General features: G+C 36.5%; 1 protein-coding gene across 1 annotated transcript; it reads left to right on the top strand.

The window, feature by feature from the left end:
* Positions 1-234: 234 nt before the first annotated feature.
* Positions 235-13,314, top strand: LOC133301923 (CLIP-associated protein-like). The gene is made up of 16 exons (XM_061501639.1): positions 235-567; positions 1,771-1,926; positions 2,030-2,092; positions 3,140-3,208; positions 3,371-3,536; positions 4,372-4,533; positions 5,214-5,311; positions 8,129-8,203; positions 8,283-8,351; positions 8,437-8,522; positions 8,595-8,712; positions 9,889-9,987; positions 10,066-10,423; positions 10,570-12,365; positions 13,092-13,193; positions 13,300-13,314. The coding sequence occupies exons 1-16, from the start codon at positions 235-237 to the stop codon at positions 13,312-13,314; spliced, it is 3,765 nt and encodes a 1,254-aa protein (XP_061357623.1).
* The last annotated feature ends 2,168 nt before the right edge of the window (positions 13,315-15,482 follow it).

Genomic DNA, 15,482 nt, shown 5'->3' on the forward strand with positions numbered 1-15,482 from the left:
TCTCTCTACGTTCCCCTTTCACTTCACTCCCTCCCCTTTTATCTCTCTCCCTCCCTCACTTCTTCTAAATTTATCAACGTAACTAACTTGTTCATGTGCGTGTTTGCATTTGCATTTGCAATTTACACTTGCATTTGAAATTTCGAAGTGCACTAACGGTCTGCATGCTGTGGTGAATCGGGGAAAGGTTGAACCAGATCTGAACCGTGCCGCACCAGATCCAAGCCCTTTAAAATGGAGGAAGCGTTGGAGCACGCGCGCGCCAAGGACGCCAAGGAGAGGATGGCGGGCGTGGAGCACCTTCACGAAGTGCTGGAAGCTTCTAGAAGGAGCCTCAGTTCCAGCGAGGTCACTTCCCTCGTCGATTGTTGCTTGGATCTCTTGAAGGATAACAGCTTCAGAGTCTCTCAGGGCGCGCTTCAAGCCTTGGCCTCCGCCGCCGTTCTCTCCGGCGACCACTTCAAGCTTCACTTCAACACTCTCGTTCCCGCCGTCGTCGACCGCTTAGGCGACGCCAAACAACCCGTTCGCGACGCCGCCAGAAGGCTCTTGCTCACTCTCATGGAGGTACGTTCAGTTTCTGAAACCGACGATTGTATCTATTTGTTGCAATTTAGTGAATTATAAGTGTGGAGCGAATTTATTAGTGTTTTGCAAAGTAGAGAATCTCAGAATCTACGTTAAGGAAAGTGAAAAGCAAGCACGGGAGATGAGAGTGAAAAACTGATAAAGATAGTTGTCGGTTGAAAAAGTGAGATCGGGAATAATACTTTGAGTGTATGAAGAGGAAGCTCGGTAGTATTTAAACCGTAGCAATTATACATTAACGTTTCACTCTTCGATGTTTGGTGGCTTCTTGGATGTCCTATGGTTTCTGGTGAATAAAAAATCTGTTGAATGAAGATCAGTGATTGCTTGGATATGAGGTTAGCCGTGGTTTATTGACTCTTACTAGGCTTCATAGTTCTGAATAATAGCACAGGATCTGTAATCAGAATTGTGACATTGACTGTAAGATCTCTTCAGGGTTTGTCATGCAGCCATTGTGTTGCAGTGTCGTTGTCAATGCAATTCCGTTGTATTATAGCTTCATCACGTCATCCTAGTAGTTTAGATAAACCAAAATTTTTTAAAATGAAATTTAGAATACTCTATCATTTTGTTTATGAGCCAAACCACATGCACACCTGCTGGCAGTTATACGTGCCAGTGAATTTCAATTATCTGCTGGTACTTGTTCTTTGTGATAATGGATATTTTCTATTAAGTTAACACCAACAAGAATTGTGTACCCATAAACTGCTATAGGCAAAACATCCTTTCCAAAATGACCTAAGAATGAGGATAGGTCTATGACAAGTTAAGCTGGAAGCTGTTGGAGTAGATGATTGCTAAGAATTGTACATTCTGCTTGGTTTATTGCAAAAATGTAGTTGTTAGCATTAAGTTGTGATATATCACCAAATGAATGGAGTTTTGCAGGGAAAACTTATGTAAATTCCAATTTTGAATGTACTATTTTTCTCTATGCCCTTGTTATACCTTGACTGTTTCTTTTGGACTGCTATCCTGTGCATTTTCCCAACAGTAAAAAACTTCAGGGCACTTATACTGATTCTATGTTTATTTTTGTTATTTATTTGAATGTGACGTAAATCCATGCCCTTGGAATGAATTCATTGCAGTTTTAAATTACTTTCTTGCTATCCTTCTAGTTCCTTTCATTTTGAGATTCTAGTATTATTATTATTATTAATATTATTATTGCAGGTTTCATCTCCTACAATAATTGTTGAAAGAGCAGGGTCCTTTGCTTGGATATGCAAAAGCTGGAGAGTCAGAGAGGAGTTTGCACGAACTGTCACATCTGCAATTGGTCTATTTTCATCTACTGAGCTTCCCCTTCAACGGGCTATTCTTCCTCCTGTATGTTCATTGATTTTTTGTAAACAAGCATTACATATCTTTTGTACTGTTCAATATTTTTTGAATGTGATACTAATTCCTTTTAAAAATTTATCAATGTCAGATTTTGCAGTTGCTGAATGATCCAAATACTTCTGTTAGGGAAGCAGCTATTTTATGCATCGAGGTAAGTATGTCATTTTATATTGTTTGAAGTCGCTAAGGACTGGCTTGCATTGTTGAGTTCATGTTAGTTACCCAAAAATTGGGTTTATGCCATATAAATAGTTGGTAGTCCATGAACCCAAATAAAAGCAAGAAGATTGAGTGAAAAGAATAATAAATAAGAATGATATATATATATATATATATATATATATATATATATATATATATATAAATTGGGGCAGGATATTCTTAAACCGAGGTAAGAATAAGAAGTCTTACACCAAATCTTGATCATTGATTTGCTTGCATCTAGTCGCTCAAATATCTAATAAATCAGAGTTGTTAGATATAAATAGGATCAACAATCAAGATTGAGAGTGTAACTTACGCTGGTGTAAAAGCATAGAAAAAATCTATCTTTCCTCCAAACTATGTTAATAGCTTTCCTCCACTCCGTCATTAGACAAACCATCTGCCAAACTACTTTCCACTTTATTAAGTCTTGTTTCACTACTTTTCCCTCAACCCTAAATAGTTATTTAAATTATTAAATTGCTTAGCCCAAAAATATAGAATTGTTAAATTTGTGTGTTGTTTTTAGCTTAGAGTTATGTATATAAATATTTATTGAATATGAATATTAAGGAATGGAAAATTGGAAATGGGTCTAGTAGAGGGTGTGCTTTGATGTTAGAATCATGCTAAGCTTGGATTGTTCACTATATTGTACAGTCGAAACTGATTTTGTGAAAATTTGTCATAATATTTTTCAAGGCCTCATCTTGTGAACTTGATATGGCTCTAAATTTGACAATTGATGTATTCTAGTTCTTGGAAAGTTTGATGTTCTGTTTTAATGCAACTTATTCTATTATGCATGATTATGTGTGACTGGATTAGATTTTTTCCTAATGGTTTACTGAATAATTTAGTAATTGATATCATAATGCAATAGGGGAAGGAAAGGCTGCTTGAATAATGATGTATGCATACTTGAGGATAGTGCTTTGGAGATTTAAATTTAAGATGAATCTCAGTACATTTCTTTAACATTCTCTTTTTGCAGGAGATGTATGCACAAGCTGGGTCTCAATTTCGTGATGAACTTCAGCGCCACAATCTTCCTTCCTCTTTGGTAAATGTTAAACAAAGAACCAGTTTCCTGATTTCATTATTATTTTATATTCTTCTCACCCACATATCTGTAATTTGGACATTTGAAGTCCTTTTACATCTTTATGATAAATAACTACTGTGAGTTTATCATTCCTTTTTTATTGCATCACAATGGTTCCAGGTGAAAGCTATTAATGCCAGGCTTGAGGGGATACAACCAAAAGTTCATTCTTCAGATTGTATTTCTAGTGGTTATATTGCTGGGGAAATTATGCCTGTCAGTGTCAATCCCAAGAAAAGTAGTCCAAAGGCAAAAAGTTCATCAAGAGAGACCTCTCTTTCTGGAGGTTAGAATATTTACAAATTTTTGGATTGCAAATGTTTCTATTCTAATTGTATTAATGAAATTATTTTAGTATGGCTCATATTTTATCCATATATTTCCCATCTCTCACTCTCTTTCTCGCACTGTGTTGCTTACTTGCTCTTTATTTATTCCTTATTTTTCATTTATTATGAGCTGCACAGTGCTGGAACATATTTCTAAATTTTGTGGTTAAGATGGACATGTTGGTATTTGATGTCATTAATTTTGCTATCATTTTAGGGTAATTTGATATACTTTGTATGATATCATTAAACAAAGCTTTTGTATCTTGCTGGGATTGCTAGAATTTTAACTATTGATAATAAGGGATGCTATTTCAGTTGGCAGTTCATGTGTTGATTATTGTCTTATTGTGTGTCGATTAATTATTAGAATTTTGGGATATTTTAGCTAGCATGTCTTCTGGAGTATTCCACAAGTTTAGCCTGCATGATCATTAGGATTCTACCTTGGATTACATGGTGGTACTGGTATCTGACTGATTTTAGTAATCAAGTGGTGGATATTTTTATTTTTGACTTATTGAATGAAAAATTTACATGAGATTCAAGCGCGATATTCGTAAAAAAGATGATTTTGGTGGTGGAAGTAAAATGATTAAAAGAGATAAGTAAAAATGTAAAATCCAAAGTCGTACTTTTATTTTCCACATTATATTTTCTTATCATTCTGTGTCTAGTCAGACAAGTATGCTATCTAAACATCTGGTTCTCTTGTTAGCCACTTTGTTACTATTTTGTTGTGCTTTATTAAATGTGCATTTTATTTCTTATAATCTTATTAAATATGAGCAGGAGAAGGTGGTTTCACAGAGAAAGCCATAGACCCTATCAAGGTGTATTCTGAGAAGGAGTTAATCAGGGAAATTGAGAAGATTGCATCTACCCTTGTACCCGAAAAGGACTGGTCAATTCGTATTGCTGCCATGCAGAGAATTGAAGGTCTTGTTTATGGAGGTTGGTGTTTCCCATCTCCTTTACAGGAGTATGTAGTATGTACAGAATTTTATATGCTGAGAATGCAATCTTTAGAACTTCCTCCTACTGAGTTTAAAAGGGCAAGAATATTTGTCATTTTAGGAATATCTTTAACATTCGGGTTGGTATGAAGGATGCTTATGGTGATCTTACATGAATTTGGTATTAGATTTTACTTGTAGCTATTGGTTCAATATGTAAGTCTTTGTTAAGTGGACTATTGCATCAATGAATTATGGAAACAAGTAAGTCTTTGATAAACAATAAAGAGGAAAAGTAAGTGCTGGTTGTGCCATAAACTCCAGTCAGCCAATTGAGTCCATTTATATGGGTGTGGCTTTTAGGATTCTATTTGTAGAAAGAAGGTGAGCTTGTTTGTGGCTTAAACATTAGTTGTGGTTTAAATTAGTAAGTTATCAAAGCCAAATTTGTTAAGCTTTATTATTTATTTGACTTCACTGCTTTGCTTCACTTTTTTTAAGTATTTTTTTACTTTTATTTAAGGAAAAGTGGCTTTGCTTTTTTTGTTTAAGTGGCTTTGCTTTTTTTGTTTAATTCCTTATTGTAATTTTCACTGAGATGTTAAAATTCAATACAACTTTATCTGTTTTTGTTTGTGGCATGAATGTTCAATATCTTTTGAATACCCTGCTTATCAGGTGCTGCTGATTATCCATGTTTCTGTGGACTCCTGAAGCAGCTTGTTGGACCTTTAAGCACACAATTGTCAGATCGAAGGTCTAGCATTGTGAAGCAGGTACACTGACATTTTCTTTGTTTTTCTATTCTATTCTATATAAATTCTTTTACTCGAAAATGTTGTATTTTGTGGGATTCAACTTTCTATTGTGCCTTCCCCGGAACTAAAGCGATTGGTGGATATTCCTTGTTGAAGTCCTCCTGCTTTTGTTTCTTAAAGTGAAACATCACTATTATTTTCTTGAGATATGTTAAGATTGCACATCAGGATTGTGAATGAAATGGCGTAGTGCATCAGGAATTTTGTGTTACAGCAAAATTCCCCTTAGGCTAAAAGGAAAATTCTATAGAACAGCAGTGAGGCCTGCAATGTTATAGGGAGCTGAAGGTTGGCCAGCACATAGGCAACATGAGCACAAAATGAGAGTAGCGGAAATGAGGATGTTAAGGTGGATGTGTGGTCATACGATAATGGATAAGATAAGAAATGAAGATATTCGACGAAAGGTAGAAGTAGTACCAGTGGCTGAAAAGATGAGAGAACATAGATTGAGGTGGTTTGGATGCTCCCGTAAGAACAAAAGTTTGTTACTAAGAGCTTGACACAAAAAAGAGAAGAGGTGGATCGAAACTTACTTGGGGGAAGGTAGTAAAACAAGACTTAATGGAGGGAGATATAGATTGGTGAACGGTGTGTCTTAGGATGGATCGGAGAAAAACTATTAACATGGTGGAGGGTTATACCTATTTTTCTTCCTATGTTCCATATGGTCATTTTTTGGTCCTTTTCCTCTTTATCTCCCTCTCTTTCTTTCTCTACCTTTTTTTTTTTTTTTATATAATTTCTTTCCTTCTTTTCTTTTATTTCTTTTTTCCTTTCAATTTTTTTTTCTCTTATTTAGTTATTTATGTATTTTTTTTATTTTTTTATTTTACTCTCTCTCTCTCTCTTTCTTTTTCCCTTATTTTCTTTATTTTTACTTTCTTATTTTTTTGTCCTCTTATATATCTTTATTTTTCCTTTTAATTGTTTACTGTTTTATTTTTTTTATGGATAATGTTATATATATATATATTATTTTATTTTTTAAATTTTGATTTTATCTTTTTTTCTCAATCTTTTCGTACTTTTCATTTGGGTTCATCTACCACCGACCCCAACTAGTTTGGGATAAAGGTGTTGTTGATGTTAAGATTCCACATTGGATAGGTACATAGGCAAAGTATCCCTTATAATGAATTGGAAAATCCTCCCCTCTTATTTAGCTTTCCGGTTGAGTTAAGCTCAATCCGTTCTCAATTCTAATATAGTATCACAGCCTCTATGACCAAGTGATCTAGAACTTGATTCGTTGCCACCCCATTCTTCTAAATTTAAAAGCAAAAAAAAAAATTGAAATTAAGCAAAAGTTTGGTAGGCTTATCCTTTATTCATGCATCAAGCCCAAACGGCTCTTGCGTGAGAGGCTGTGAAACACGGACTCGTGTTTTTGGGTGAATTGTGCGTGTCGGACACGGACACGTTCCGACAAGTATCTGACACGCGGTCAATATTTTGGGACACGTGGTCAACTCTCGGACACGCTCCGACACGTTTTTTGGACACGCAGTCAACTCTTTCCGACACGTGGTCAATGCTGGGACACGTTTTTTTTTTAATCTTAATTTTATTTTATTAACTAAAAATAAAAAAATCATTTATAAATCAATTTTTTTCTGTTATGAAATTTGACATGAAAAATTAACAAGGTATGAAAAATTATTCTTGTTTGTATTTATTTATGAAATTTAAATATTTGATTGGTTATATGACTTATTATAGACTGTTATATCTATTAAATATAAATTATAATATATATATTAAAAATATTATTTAATATCAAAACGTGTCCCAACTTATCGAAATATGTCATTTTTTAGAATTAACGTGTCGGCGTGTCGTGTCCCGTGTCAGTGTCCGTGCATCATAGGTGAGAGGCATGTTAGAGATTGGTTCATGTCAAAGGATATTCATCTCTTAGCATGTTCGATCTTGTCTATGCATATGACATCTTCATTTCTTTTTCGGTTCTTTTTTTTTTTTTTTTAACTTGTTACTAGGGGTAGATCTTCATGAGGAGCTATATCAGTGTAAACAAGCTCGTGAAATTTGATTTCGATTGAAGATTGGGGGTGGGGTGTGGGAGCTAATATGGCATTCATTTCCTTTGGCAAAATGTAATTTGAGCATCCTTAGCAGTATAATAATTTCATAATAGTAGAAGTGTAAAACAGTAAATATCTATCCTGTAAAATTGATGTAAAATATGACTGCAGGCAGACCTGAGAGGGTGTTGAATCTCTCATCAAGAACCTATGAAAAGTTGAATTTTAGCATATCTTGAAACAAGGTGTTAAGAGATATATAAAAACCATTAATGTAGCCTCACCCATCAGCTTAAGTTTTTGGGTTGAATTGGTTCTTTACATGGTATCAGAGTCTCAGTGTCACGGGTTCGATCCTCACCGTCCTCATTTAATTAATGATTAATTAAGTCTTGTGGAGTTTCTTAGCACAGGTAGGTGGGTCTGTGCATTATCCACCTTTTAAGCCCAGTGGACTCTTGTGTGAAAGGACATGTTAGAGATATATAAAAACCATTAATGTAGCTTCATCCATCAGCTTAAGCTTTTGGGTTGAATTGGTTCTGTACACAAGGTCCAGGAAGAATGTTGGCTGCAATTTCATTTTGTTTTTCACTCATGTTTGAATGGGTTTTATTAAAGCTTAGATTGGAATTTTTTATTTGAAGGAAGCATAATTATTGATAATCAATCTCTTATTACTAAATACTAATACACAAATGTTTTCTGGTCGGTGTTTGCTTTGTTCTAGGCTTGCCATCTATTATGCTTTTTGTCAAAGGACCTCTTGGGTGACTTTGAAGCATGTGCTGAAATGTTCATACCCGTAAGTTCAACTTTTTTATATATGATTATCATGTTTGCATGTTTTTAGTATCTTAATTATTACTTGATCTGATAATCAGGTCCTTTTGAAGCTGGTTGTGATTACTGTGCTTGTAATTGCAGAGTCTGCAGATAACTGCATAAAAACGGTAATGTAATATGCTTATTTAATTTTCTTTAGTGTTTTTATACCTTTGCAGCATCCTATTGTCACCTTTGTCATCTACTTTCCAGATGCTGCGCAATTGCAAAGTTGCTCGTGTGCTTCCTCGTATAGCTGATTGTGCAAAAAATGATCGTAATGCAGTTCTTCGTGCAAGGTATGAATTATCTACTATTGGGGTTAGATGTGTGCGAGTTTGGGTTTTTAATTAATACCGTTTGTATTGTAGGTGTTGTGATTATGCTCTTTTGATACTAGAACATTGGCCTGATGCCCCAGAAATACAGCGAGCAGCTGATTTATATGAGGATATGATAAGGTGCTGTGTCTCAGACGCAATGAGTGAGGTAGCTCTCACAGTTGTAGGTTATTTGATGTTTGGTAAATATAAATTGTGCATCATATTTCAACCTTGACTAGCTTTTCATTGTTTTGCTCTCTTTTCCTGAGCTATTAAGAGTTTGCATCACATTTGTAGTTGAATTGCTGTTGCAGTTGTGGGAAGTGAATGTGGTTCTCCTTGTGTTTGCTTTTATTTCTGGCAACATTTCATTTCATTTTATTTACTGGCTGGCTTTATGTCTCATTATGTGTGTGTGCGAGGTAAAGAATAATTAAAATTCTGAAACATTGCATGATAAAACTCATGCTAAAGTTAACCTTCTATTATGATTAGCTGTATGTCTAATGATCTTAAAAAGGGTTTTTTTCCCCTTTGCAAATGCAATGACTGAAGATCAATTGACCGACAATATCTGTGTAAAAAATCCAAGAGGGAATTTTGTTGCGAAAAGTTCTTCACTCTTTTGCATCACGTTCCTTATGGACTCAGAATCAGTGACCTAAATTATCTTACTTGCATATATCTATTAATTTATCATTTGAATATGCAAATTCTATTACTTTTTTACTTTGAAGGAAGGGGGTCCAAAATGACATGATTATCTAATTACTCTGTTTCAGTGTGTACTCATGTTTGGTAAAATGTTCTAAAAATTCTCGCTCTATGCAGTTTATGCTATATTAAACAATATGTTAGAGAATAGTGTAAACCATTAAAAAAGCCCTCACTCAATAGCTTAAGCTTTTGGGTTGAATTAGTTCTTTTCATGGTATCAGAGCCTCCGTGACCAAGTGATCACGAGTTCGATCCTCACCGCCCCCCATTCAGTTAACATTTAATTAAGTCTTGTGAAATTTTTTAGCACGGGTAGGTGGGCCTGTGCATTGTCCACCCTTCAAGCCCAGTGGGCTATCGTGTGAGGGGGCGTGTTACAGAATAGTATAAATCATTAAAAAGGCTCTCACCCAACAACTTAAGCTTTTGGGTTGAATTGGTTCTTTAAACAATATGATCTTTCATTTTTTTGTAGCAAACTTTTTTGTTTTAATTTATCAAATTTTGTATTGGTTTAAAACAGAAGCTTGTCAGCATATTCATTGACATGACAATTTTCATGTGGCCACATTATTGGTGCCAAGTTATATGTGCGTGAAAATGATTACAGTATGAAACTTGATAGGTGCGATCAACTGCAAGGATGTGCTACAGAATGTTTGCAAAAACATGGCCAGAGCGTTCCCGTCGCCTGTTTTCATCCTTTGACCCTGCTATTCAAAGGGTATATGCTGATTTAAAGGTGATATTCTTCCTTTATTTTGTTGCTTAAATCATTTTCTAAAGTGAACATAACTTGCAGTTGATAAATGAAGAGGATGGCGGGATCCATAGACGACATGTGTCACCTTCCATTCGTGATAAAAGTGCACTGATGCCATTAACTAGTCAAGCTTCAGCTCCGTCAAATCTAACTGGTTATGGAACTTCTGCTATTGTTGCAATGGACAGAAGTTCAAGTTTATCATCAGGGACATCTATTTCCTCTAGTGTTCTTCTTTCACAAGCTAAGTCACTTGGTAAGGGTACAGAACGTAGTTTGGAAAGTGTGTTGAATGCAAGCAAACAGAAGGTCACTGCTATTGAAAGCATGCTTAGAGGTTTGGATTTCTCTGATAAGCATAATTCATCTGCTCTCCGGTCTTCAAGTTTGGATCTAGGTACCAAATAAGTTTACCTGTTAAATATTTTTATTTCTACCTCAATTTTCAGGAATTGTTGCCATTCAATGGTTGGTGGTGTTAGTGGTATGGTTTTTAAACTATTTGCGAGCGGCTAAATTTATCTCTTATTGGCCCTAGTGCAGGAGTTGACCCTCCCTCATCTCGTGATCCACCATTCCCTGCTGCTGTCCCAGCATCTAATCATCCGACTAGCTCCTTAATGACGGAATCAACTGCTTCTGGTGTCAATAAAGGTAGTAACCGAAATGGTGGTTTGGGTTTGTCTGACATAATCACCCAAATTCAAGCTTCCAAAGATTCTAGCAAGTTATCATATAATAGTAATGTTGGTATTGAGCCTTTATCTGCCTTTTCATCATACTCAAGTAAAAGGGCTACTGAAAGATTACAAGAAAGAAGTTCTGTTGATGAAAACAGTGACATCAGGGAGACCAGGCGATATATGAACCCTAACATTGATAGGCAGTATCTGGATACCCCTTATAGAGATGGCAACTTTAGGGATTCACTGAATAGTTACGTGCCTAATTTCCAGAGGCCACTTTTGAGGAAGAATATAGCTGGACGCGTGTCTGCTGGCAGGAGAAGTTTTGATGATAGCCAATTATCTATAGGAGAGGTGTCAAATTATGCAGATGGGCCGGCATCTCTTCAAGAAGCTTTGAGGGAAGGACTTAGTTCAGGTTCTAACTGGTCTGCTAGGGTTGCTGCCTTTAATTATCTTCACTCTTTGTTGCAGCAAGGTCAAAAGGGAATTCAAGAAGTAGTCCAGAATTTTGAGAAGGTAATGAAGTTATTTTTCCAGCACTTGGATGATCCCCATCATAAAGTTGCACAGGCTGCTCTTGCCACACTTGCTGATATTATTCTGGCAAGCCGAAGGCCCTTTGAGGGTTACATGGAACGAATGTTACCCCATGTGTTTTCTCGGTTAATTGATCCCAAAGAGCTTGTTAGGCAAGCATGCTCAACAACTTTGGAAGTTGTTAGCAAAACATACAGTATAGATTCTCTCTTACCTGCATTGTTACGCTCACTAGATGAGCAAAGGTCTCCAAAGGCAAAATTGGCTGTTATTGAGTTTGCAATCAGTTCCTTTAACAAGCACGCAATGAATCCAGAAGGTGCTGCTAATATCGGCATCCTAAAATTATGGCTTGCCAAGTTAGCCCCTTTGGTTCATGACAAAAATACAAAGCTTAAAGAAGCAGCTATTACATGCCTTATATCTGTGTACTCTAACTTTGATTCATCTGCAGTTTTGAATTTTATTCTTAGTTTGTCAGTTGATGAACAAAATTCTTTGAGACGAGCCCTTAAACAACACACCCCTCGCATTGAAGTAGACTTAATGAACCATCTGCAGAACAAGAAAGAGCGACAACGTTCTAAGACTTCCTATGATCCATCTGATGTTGTGGGAACATCCTCTGAAGAGGGATATGCTGGTTTGTCTAGGAAATCTCATTACATTGGAAGGTATTCTGCTGGTTCTCTAGATAGTGATGGTGGCAGGAAGTGGAGTTCCCAAGATTCCATACTGATTAAAGCTAGTCTTGGCCAAGCAGCTTCTGATGAAACTGAGGAACATTCATATCAGAATCCTCAGACTGATTCCAATAGTGGTATTCTTAGTTCAAAAACTACAGATCCTGCTTACACAGTCAATTCAATGAGTCAAAACTTTGGCTTTCAAACTAGTCAGCTTGGACATGTGGACAGTAGCATGAACTTTGAGGGTTTATCATCTGATCTGGATGTTAATGGTCTGATGTCATTAGAACATTTAAACATTGCTGAAGGCTTTGGACATTGTAAAGAACATCCTTCCGAATCGAACCATAATCACTCAACTGAAGACATGAAGGTTAACTCCATGACAGACACAGGACCCAGCATTCCTCAAATTCTTCAACTGGTGAGTTATGCAACTAGTAGAGGATGATTTCGCTCGTTAATTCTGTTTTTTTTGTAGTAAACATGATTGCATTAGAAAGAGAGAGAGTTAGATTCTGAGGGAGGATAAAATATCCTCCAAGAACATCAAAAGACAGTAGATACATATAGAAAGTAAAAGTATTCGTCAGCTTAAAAATCAACAAAATCCCTTTGCAAAACAGATGCAGAAGCGCCAAAATCTAATATTATGCTGCAGCTAATGACGCCAAACACCAGCTAAAAGTGTGCAGCTCCATAAATTTTTGGGAGTGAAACATCCATTTTGGTAACGAGTAAGAAGGTTGTCAAAGGTGGTGGGGCAAACCCAAAACTCTTAAAAAAATAGTCAAGAGCTTGTTCCAAGCTGTCAAGCCAAATCACAATGTAGGAACAAGTGGCTGCTAGTGGAGCAGGGGCGGAACTACTTGTATGGGTGGGGTGCAACCAAAACTTTTTCCTTGATTACTATGTATAATTTTCAAAGCAAGCCACGTCAAATAGATAAAAAGTGCCGCCTCTTTGAAAAGTTTTAGTGTGTAAGTTTGTATTTAGCACCTTCACTTAAAATTTTCTTGTTCAGCCCCTTAGTGGAGACAGCTTTATTTGGTCTATGCGCTTGTAGACATCATTCTTTAGGTTTATTTTTTAAGAGATATATCTTAGACTTACTCCAAAATAAAAAAGATATGGCATTTCTTTTGTGTAGATATGCAGTGGAGGTGATGAAAGCCCTATTTCAAGTAAGCAGACAGCACTTCAACAGCTAGTTGAAGCTTCTATAACAAATAATCATTCTGTTTGGACCCAGGTATGTTTGATTTGATTTGATGAGTATCTCTTTCCTTCCTGTCCCCAAGTTGTAAGATTGTCAGTTGTATTTGGAATGGAAAATCTACTGTATCTATTGAAAAAAGGTTTCTGTATATTGATATTGAATAAATTACATGAGTGTGTATTTATACAAGGAAGAATCGCTAAGAATGACTCAGCGATGACTAATCAATCCTAATCACAATCAATCCTAATCAATCATAATTAATAGGAAATAAAAAACGGAAACATATTTGAAATCTGATTTTCTACACTCCCCCTCAAGTTGGGAGGTAAATGTTGATCATTCCCAACTTGCCAATCAAGTCTTCGAATGCTGGACGGTGTAGGCCCTTGGTAAGGATATCTGCAGTTTGCTCTTTGGTTGGAACATTATCATACGCACCCATCCATCATCTAATTTTTCTTTGATGAAGTGACAATCAACTTCCACGTGCTTTGTTCGATCATGATGCACAGGATTTTGAGCAATGCTAATAGCTGCCTTGTTGTCACAATATAGTTTTATTGGTAGGGAATATGAAATCTTCAATCCTTGAAGAAGTCTTCTCAACCAGATTCCTTCACAAACTCCATGAGCTAAAGCTCGAAATTCTGCTTAAGCACTACTTCTTGCAACCACTGTTTGCTTTTTGCTTTTCCAAGTAACAAGATTTCCCCACACATAGGTGCAATAGCCTGAGGTAGATCTCCTGTCTACTGATGAGCCTGCCCAATCTGCATCAGTGTAGATCTCAATTGTCCTTTTATACCCCTTTTTAAAGAATAATCCTCTTCCTGGAGTGTTCTTGAGGTATCTAAGCACCCTATAGACTGCACTAAGATGCTTCTCCTTGGGTGAGTGCATGAATTGACTAATCATACTCACCGCAAAGGCAATGTCAGGACGCGTATGAGATAAGTAAATTAGTTTACCAACCAATCGCTGATATTGTTCTTTATCCACCTCATTCCCATCTTCAATACCTAACTTGGTATTAGGTTCCACAGGTGTCTCAGCAGGTTTACACTAACATTCCTGTTTCCAACAAAAGATCTAGAACATAATTCTTTTGTGTGAGAGTGATGCCTGTTTTGCTCCTAGCAACTTCCATACCAAGGAAATATTTGAGAGTGCCAAGTTCTTTGAGTTCAAATTGAGCTGCTAGAAATTTCTTCAAGGTGTTCAATTCCTCAATATCATCACCTGTAAGAATTATATCATCTACATATACAATAAGAATAGCAATTTTACCATCCTTAGAGTGTTTGTGGAAGAGAGTATGATCAGTCTGTGCTTGAATGAATCCTCTTCTTTTGACTGCTTGTGTGAATTTGTCGAACCATTCTCTGGGAGAGTGTTTCAATCCATATAGAGACTTTTTTAGTTTACACACTGATCCATTTCTCTTTTCAAAACCAGGTGGAGGATCCATATAGACTTCTTCATGTAAGTCACCATTTAGGAATGCATTCTTCACATCTAACTGTTGCAGAGGCCAATCTAGGTTGGCAGCAAGAGATAAGAGAACTCGGATGGTATTGACTTTAGCAACCGGAGCAAAAGTCTCATGATAATCTATCCCATGAGTCTGAGTTAAACCCTTTGCAACCAATCTTGCCTTGTATCTGTTGATGCTATTATCTGTATTGAATTTTATTGTAAACACCCATTTGCATCCTACTTCCTGTTTTCCCTTGGGTAGGGTCACTATCTCCCAAGTTCCATTTCTTTCTAAAGCATTCATTTCTTCAAAGACAACATCCCTCCATTTTTGATCATCGAGAGCCTCATGTATATTTTTCGGTATCTTTGTACTATCCAACATAGTATTGAAAGCACGGAACCCCGGGGACAATTTTCCATATGAAATATGATTAGAAATAGGATGAGTAGTACAAGATCGAGTACCTTTTCTGAGAGCAATGGGCAAGTGTAGATCATTTTCACCATGACACTCAAGTGTTGGGGTGCTGGAACTAGAATATGGTTCAGAATCCTGGCAATGTAGAGGCTCTAGGTTATTCACACTTTGAGGAGGCTTTCGCCTGCTATAAACTTGTCCCCATTTTGAGGAGGCTCCTGATGGTGAGGATTCTGTAGCTCCCCCTGTTTCCAAAAGTAGAGGTAATACTGTGGCATCAGCAGGTTCCCATGACTGATCTTCATCTACTCCTATAGACTCCCCCTGAAGAGAAGTCACGGGGAAGAAAGGATCATTCTCAGAAAAGGTGACATCCATAGAGACAAAGACCTTACGAAGAGAGGGTGAATAACACTTATAGC

This window comes from Gastrolobium bilobum, unplaced genomic scaffold, assembly GCF_033153095.1.
Source record: "Gastrolobium bilobum isolate Gb01-03AN ecotype WA unplaced genomic scaffold, APGP_CSIRO_Gbil_v1 utg12921, whole genome shotgun sequence".
Classification (NCBI taxonomy): Eukaryota; Viridiplantae; Streptophyta; class Magnoliopsida; order Fabales; family Fabaceae; genus Gastrolobium; species Gastrolobium bilobum.